This window comes from Morone saxatilis, unplaced genomic scaffold, assembly GCF_004916995.1.
Source record: "Morone saxatilis isolate NCDOM2014 unplaced genomic scaffold, NCSU_SB_2.0 Contig2, whole genome shotgun sequence".
Classification (NCBI taxonomy): domain Eukaryota; kingdom Metazoa; phylum Chordata; class Actinopteri; family Moronidae; genus Morone; species Morone saxatilis.
Genome location: NW_023339762.1, coordinates 691,669 through 699,638, shown reverse-complemented (window position 1 = coordinate 699,638; position 7,970 = coordinate 691,669). Strand labels below are relative to the sequence as shown.

At 41.6% G+C, this 7,970-nt stretch overlaps 2 protein-coding genes across 2 annotated transcripts; one reads left to right on the top strand and one right to left on the bottom strand.

The window, feature by feature from the left end:
- Nucleotides 1-1,268: 1,268 nt before the first annotated feature.
- On the top strand, nucleotides 1,269-2,103 carry LOC118329999 (anoctamin-1-like; the record flags this gene model as incomplete). The annotated part of the gene is given in 1 exon segment (XM_035664366.1): nucleotides 1,269-2,103. A coding segment is annotated over 1 exon segment (259 nt), but the record flags the coding sequence as incomplete, so codon positions are not given.
- An 86-nt stretch (nucleotides 2,104-2,189) lies between these two features.
- LOC118329994 (transmembrane protein 200A-like) lies at nucleotides 2,190-6,157 on the bottom strand. The gene is given in 2 exon segments (XM_035664360.1): nucleotides 2,190-4,244; nucleotides 4,246-6,157. Coding segments are annotated over 2 exon segments (1,230 nt in total). The 5' UTR covers nucleotides 4,468-6,157; the 3' UTR covers nucleotides 2,190-3,236.
- Nucleotides 6,158-7,970: the final 1,813 nt, after the last annotated feature.

Here is a 7,970-nt window from a genome sequence, read left to right as displayed (position 1 = left end):
GGTCCGCACGTGTTACGACGGCACGTGACGCGGCCGCAGCACGCCCCGAGTTGCGTGGAGTGCGAGGGCCCGCCCAACGCTGCTTGCAGCTTTAATTATTATTACATTTGTAAAAGTGGTGAGGCCTTAACCACCAAAGGTGCAAACCTGAAATTTGAATGGGGCATATTACAGCTTCAACATATTTTGTAGAAATAAGTGCATGTGTTCCCATATAATTATTAATGATATGATCTCAGTTGGTATCAGGCCGATCAAGGTAGGGCTTTCACCCTAACCACAATAAATATTGTGCAATTGAGAAGCCAACCACACAGAATGGCAAGCCACCGCCACAAAAGCATGTGACATCCCAGAGAGGCAAGGCTGAAGAGACAGCAATTCAACATTTTTTTAGGTTAAATGAACTTATCTGGTTTTACAGTGTAACTGGAGACTTTTCAGCTGAAAGTCGAATGTTAAAGGAGTCACAGACCCATCGGGCAGGAGGAGGGTGGGTGCAGGTGATTAGTAAAAGCATGTACTGAGATTATACATTATCCCGTTGTACCACTTACAATTAGCGAAAACAAAAATGGCGATAATATCACACACGAACTGTTGAGCCTCCTTTAATCACTGCAGAGAAAAATCTCTCACGTGACTGCCTTAGATCAAGGCATTTTTTAACTGACTGGTATCAGCTATGTTGATCTGATCCAATCATTAATTTGTTTACAGGTGTTTTTACTAGTGATCAAGGACAATGCAGCATTCGTCAAGTCTTCCACACACTCAGAGACTTCCACTGGCCGAGCCGCTAACATCCGGTTTTAGGCCTCCGTTAACTTGAAAGCGATAAAATTAATTAATTGTGTGGCTCTTCCTGATATGTTACTGGACTAAATGGATCAAATTCAGATTTTTGAGGAGGGTTGTGACACTTGTGTGCCATGTTTGTTCGTGGCTTTGTTTTTTTCCACATCCTTATGATTTCTTTTGCATCTAAATCTGACGGCCCATTCAGTTCTGGCATCTTAATTTTGTGAGACAAGTCAGGACTAACAACAGTGATTTTTGATCAGTTATTTGATGTTTCCTTGGAACTTTACATTTTACACATGACATCACATGTATTTCTTTTTATACTGTATGTATGGAGAAATCTGGACTCTACATCACATTTCCTGTAACATCAACAGCTTATGGCTTATTCATGATTCATTTTATAATGAATTGCTAACTACTAAACTAACAAAGATTACATGATTCCATTCCATTTATCTTTACCAGAATGTTGTGATGCTGATGAGCGACATTGTGGACTGGCTGATTCCAGACATCCCTAAAGACATCAGCCTCCAGATCCACAAGGAGAAGATTCTCTTGGTGGATCTCTTCATGAAAGAAGAGCAAGGCAAGATCCATATCCTTGAGAGCAGGTTGTCTACAGGGTGCAAGGAGAACTGCAGCAGGAGCGACAACAACAACAGCACAGCGGCTCACCCACGTTCCGGACTGCACACCAACAGCACTAAAAGCCTCTAATGCTAGTAGCAATGAATTCTTAGTTCACTTTTGGATAGCAAATCCAAGCTTGCTAGCAGCCTGCTTGCTCAGGCCAACCTAAACTCTGTTTTTTTGTTCTTGTTCAGAACATTCCAACAATTGGGAGAGCAGCTGGCTGATGAGGTGTGAGGAAAGTAAAGGTGAATGTATGGGGCCAGATATTGTGAAACTGTATCTCAACCCATATGTGCGACAAACTTTGCAAAGGTTTCAAGAATTTGAAACACAAATCTGTATGTGTACACTAGGGATGGTAGGATTCACTGAGTTGCATCGGTGCACTGGCATGAAAGCTCTAGATGCAATCACCCCAATCAAAAATTGTGCACCGATTACGATTGACCCTTCTTAAGCCCCGCCCCTTTTTGCAATGTGCTCCAATGAGTCATGAGTTAATTATCATGCCCAGTCCCAAAGCGTCTGTTTTTGATGCCCTGGGAATGAGACTCAGTAAACTACTATCTCTCTTGGCTCTGATTGGTTGTTTTCGTTCAGGCCCGGTGGATTCTTGTAAATACCAATAGGAGCACTAGGAAGAGCCAGAGGAACCTGATTTTTCACAGATTATCTGTCTCATGTACTACTGTCAGGATATAGTGAAAGTTTCAGCAAATATGACAAAAAGTTATTTTTTTAATTAAGTTTAGTTTAATAAAAGTTACTTACTGCAGCTTGAAATGTTTATACTGCTTATATGGTGTGTGAAGGTTACTGGGGTATGTGCTGTTATGTGCCTGTATTACTGTTGGTAAGGACCCTTACCAACAGCAGAAGAAAATGAAGGCAAACTGTATTAATATTATTACTTAAACTTTCCATGACAAACATGCATCACAGTTCAGAGACAGACAGTTGTAGTAATGTCATTGTGTTCCCAGATCTCAGCAATGAACTTGGTGAAAAACACTGTTTATTGTGTAGAAATAATGGCCACCCTAAGAAAATAAGACCCAAGTAATAATAAACAAGAATTACCTTTCAACTATCATTACTTCTTATACACATAACAATGACATTACTCTGCATAAGTATTAAGATGTAACATACTGTACATCACTGTCATGCATTGCATTTAGAGTATGGGACCTCCTCAGCTGAGAAAAAAAAAAAAGACCCATTTTTATATACTCGTTGCATTTGTCAAGAGCTGTCAGCACCTTATGGGCTCAGGGGTCCAGGTAGTTTGGTTCAAAATTGATTGCACAGTGAAAACAAATCTCTGTATTCCCGCACCATTCTATCTCTTCTTCTCTAGGTTGTGCACACTGTGTCCTGGAAACAGGCAAACCCATTTTGGCATTGAGATGCAAGTTGATTTCTCGCATTGCTGCAAAACCAAACTGCAGAAGTAAACAGTCTGTCAAATAGCTTCGCTCAACTGTGACAGTGTAGGGTCTGTATATTGTTCCTCTTCTTCAATTATAGAAAACATCTGCCAAATTCAGCCAAGCAAAGACCATAACCTCTGTGTATCATTATTCCACTTAAGATTGAGAACAAGTTTTGGAAGATTCTTGTGAGAAATACTGCATTCCAAATGATCCAGGGCTCAGTTCCTCTATGCCCCGCACAGAATTTAAAACCAAAACTATCGTGCAGTGTTAGAATCCAGGCAAAAATATCATTACTCCTTGGTTGTCAGGGTGTTTGTATCCTAAAGTACCCTCAGGACTGTGAAGGACAGCCAATCACTGGAAAGGCCCAGAGCCAAAACTATTATCCCACTGAGAACACTGCTGCTCTAACTGGTCCAGCAGTTTGTCCACTGAGTCCTCTTTGTTCTCTAGTTTCAGGTATCGTCTCCCGCTGCCCAAGTCTAGCCGAGGCCAGCTTCTGTGAGTTTGCTCCTCTGCAGCATCCACAACCTGCCCGGGGATGTTCACGCAAACCTGTGAACCAGCATCTCTCCTCATCACTACCAGCTGCTTTATTTGACCCTCCTCTCCAGCTGTGTGAAATCCTTCCTCAAGATGCACACCAGTTTGTATGTATGGGTTAGTCCTGTAGCTCATACTGTGGCAGCGTCTTGGCTGGTCAGCTGGGATATCCACCTCGTCCACCCCCAATGTGGACATGGAGCTGGCAGACACCAGACAGTTGTTGAGCTTGACGACTGGGGTGAACTGCAGATTTAAGATGGTGCTGACCATGTGGGCGGCAGACTGTGCACAACATTCTGTTGGACTGGAATTACATGAGTTGGAGTGGGAGCAGTGGAGGGAAGGTGGAGGCTCTGACTCCTGGTGGTGGAGGGCTTCTGTCTGGAGAACAGCACTGTCATCCTGGTCTCTGGGGTGTCTGGTCTGAAGCAAGGGCTCAGAGCTGGTAATCTGCTGCAGACAGAGGATGTTGAGATGGGCAGCTGGTAAACTGCTTACCCACTGGTAGTGTTTGGCCATCGAGTTGGCTGCTGCTATTTCTTTAAGGTCCGCTGAGGGCACAGCCGCAGAGACCGAGCAGATCACACTGCGCATCTGAGCCAGCAGTATCTGAGTCTCTCTGTCCCTGTTCTCGTACAGGACTGTGTTGGCACATATGAGAATGAAGAGTCCCACCCCCATAATGACAGGTCCCAGCAGTTTCATCCGCTCACTGTGGATAAGGCTGGCTGCGGATAGGAGGCCCTTAGCTCCCAGACTCCAGCCAGAAGTCTGCGACTCTGAGATACTTTCCCCCTCTGCAGCTCCCAGGATGGAAGGATTTCGATATCCGGTATGGCCAGTATCCCGCCACAGCCAGAGCAGTGCCAACAACCACCACAATGACCCCCAGGACCAGGAAGGCTCCAGGCATGGAGCGGATGCGAAGCTTGCCTTGGATTACACTGTCCTTCTTCTTTCTGCCTCGTAACCTGAAGCGAGACGTCCCTCGGCAGGAAGGTGAAGTTGTTGTAACAACTCTGGTCTTCTGGGTCTTCATGGCACAGGTCAGTGCAGAGCTTCTGCTGCTGGTACACCCTGTCAGAGAACACACACACACACACACACACACACACACACACACAGAGAGAGAGAGAGAGAGAGAGAGAGAGAGAGAGAGAGAGACAAGTGAGGAAATTGAAAAAATGTATTAAGTTAGAACGTTGTGTCTAGTGTATATGTTGCAACCATTAATTAAAATATAAATGTATGAGTCTGTATCTAGGAGTGCACAATACATTAATCAACTTTTTTTTTTAAGGATCACAAAAATGTGACATGTAAATAATTCATTGGAAATAAGTAGCAAATCGTTAACTACTGTTATCTCAGTAAGCCGTGCAGCTAACCTAACTGACTAACCTAACCTAACTGAGCCCCAGGATGCCAGGAGCCAAACCCAGCAAGAAAACCACCTCAGTACTGTATACCCTGTCAAACTGCCATCATCTTGGAAATTGTGTTCAGTCCCAGTCCGCCCAGCCATGTTCACTGCCTGGAAAGTAGACACTGACACTAGCCCATAGTGCCATAACATTATGACAACTAACTGGTAAATAAAACTGATTCTCCGTATCTGATTATCTTTCAGAAAAGTGGCTATCAAAAGTATGTAAGTATTGTTAAAAACACAGATGTACAGTTCTGTCAGTGCTTCCGATGTGGAAACTGTTTTATAGTTCAGTTTATAGAATTTAATCCACTGATTGCCATAACACAAAATGCCTTTTATCGGTCATCCTGTCTGAGACATTATACATCACACATGGATGCCTGGAATCCAGGCATATTTAGCCTCACCTTTGTCACCCATTAGTCAGCGGTTGTTTACCACGTACGGTCCCTTTTCAATGTTAATCACCACTGAAAATAATTAGAGTGAAACTCCTCAAACTCTTCCAAGCCTCCCATGTCTGTGGGGAGCTTGTAAATTCAATGCGGTACAACAAACTTAGTGAAACATATGCGCTGTTCTTCTTGAGTTCCCACATGGTCATAAACAAAGTGGAGTGCAATGGAAAAACTGCTTTAAACACTGAGTGCAATTATTGTAAGGTCCTGAGCATGTTACAATGAATGTAAAATGTTTTCACTGTGCTGTCAGACACCTTACTAAGCTAAGTAATTTCTTAAATATGTACAGATGGGGCTGGGCCTCCTCACACTTCATCAAAGCTCTTCAAACATGCTTTTGGTTCTTCTGGGTTAGATCTGTGGTTTTCAAACATTTTCTGTCAACAAGAAATTATTGCCCTCCACCCGACCTAAGACCGAAGTTTTATCAATAATTAACAATACTGGGAAAGCTTCCTTTTAAAATTTGAATTTTATTTAGAGTGGACCTATTATGGTAATTTCCAGCTCTATATTCTTAGTCCACTTGATGGCTTGTGTAATTCAGCTTGGACAATAGCAAGGGGCAGTGAGTTTAATTAATTTACAATTCTTCAGACAAATGAGAGAAGAATTAGGTTGGGAAATTGATGGACTCAACAGATATCATGATATCCAATAATAATCTTCAACTTTTAGTGACACAGAGATTTATCAGTTAGCTAGCTATCAACTGCATGGCTTTGGAGTGGAGTGTTTCTGGGGGCCGGGCCTCACTGATTAATGTACAAAAACACAAAAAAAAATTTTCTTCAATGATTTCTTGATGATATTTTATGGAGAAAATATTCCCTCTGATGTCCTCTGGCTGCTCTGCTTGAACTTTCAATGATTTACTTATTTATTTATTTAAAATGAGTTTTCTGGTGGACAGATAGCTTTACTTGTTGATAGATACTTTAGCTGCTAACTGTAGCTGCTTTTAGCTGGTAAGCTGTGCAGCTAACATAACCATCCTATTAACTGACTGACTGGAGCTCAGAAGACTGGGGTGTTTAATGTTACATCTCTAGTATGGGAGCTTGGACTGCCGGGACCTGGAAACTAAGGAAATGCATAATAATAAGGTCCCATTTAAATAAACAAAAGATTCAGGTTAGCAAGATAGCCTTGCAGCATCAGAGCACTTTTGCACTTTTTTATGTCACCACATTAATTATGTACACAGAATAACCGCTCAAAATTCTTCCCCCTAGTCATCCACAACCCACCCCCTGCAGACGCTAAATGCAGCCCCATGGGGTCCAGTTCTAGAACCACTGGGTTAGATGAAGAAGAACTCTCCAGCTTCAATGTTTTTTGTTCATTAAAGCATCATCAACTGAAAGAAAAACATCTACTTTGGGGGGAGTGGATGTTGTTGGACTTGAGCCCATGGCTCACCCCTAGTGTGTGGTGTGCCAGTCTACCAGGTGAGCTACCAGGATGCCCCAATTTTTTAGCATTATGTCAAATTGTTACACCATTATCTTTCCCAATGCCTTGATTTGGGTAATATCATCATGTTTCAACCTTTTTTAATCTAATAACAGAATATGCCAAAGTTCTGCCCATGGTACTCTGCTACACTCACAAATATCTACTGCCAGTTTTGGGTTTGTTCATTCTGGGCCACTGTAGAAACACGATGGTTCAACATGGCAACCTCCATAGAAGGGGACCCACTACCTCTGTAGATAAAAATATCTTATTCTAAGGTAACAAAAACACAACAATTCTTTTTTTCAGGTGATTATACATTAATGTAAACATACCTATGGATATTATATTCCACTTATGACAATAGATACTCCTAAATGTTACAAACTGGACCTTTAATTCATTAGCTGGTCTACAGAATATAATTCAGTAATCAGGGGTTAGGGTTAGTCATCAGTAATCAGTATCATTTTTTTATACTAGAAAGGCCACAATTCATTGGTTGCGACATCTAATTTGTGAACAACTGGCTTCTATCTATGTCTCCTCTGATACAATTAATATCTTTTTTTTTTTTTTAGTGTTGGGTGGACTCTCCAACCCCAAATATGTAGGGCTGGGATGATGAATCTTTTGATGATGAACATTTAATGATTAAAGCGCCAGTAGGTAACTTTTATAAAAAAAAAAAAATATTTAATATAAACTTTCACTATATTCTGGCAGTAAAAAAAAAAAGCAAAAAAGCGTGTTCCTCTGGCTCCTCCTAGTGCTAATGGTATTACCAAGAATCCACCAGTTCTTTACAAAAACAACCAATCAGAGCCAAGAGAGATGGAAAGACACTTTTTAAGATAGTTGATTGTTGAGTCTCAGTTGATTTGATTTTTGCATCAATATTTGATTACCTGGGAATGAATCTCAACAATCAACTATCTTTCCCTGCTCTGATTGGTTGTTTTCGTTCAGGCCCAGTGGATTCTTGCAAATGCCATCAGGAGCACTGGGAGGAGCCAGAGGAACCTGATTTTATCACAGATTATCTGTGTCATGATTGTCAGGGTATAAATTTCAGAAAATATGCTGTTATAAACGTTACCTACTGCAGCTTTAATCAAAAATGAAAATAATCTTAAATTGCAGCCCTAAATGTTAGACTGTTATTTAGGCAAAGGTCTTGTACAGCTGTTT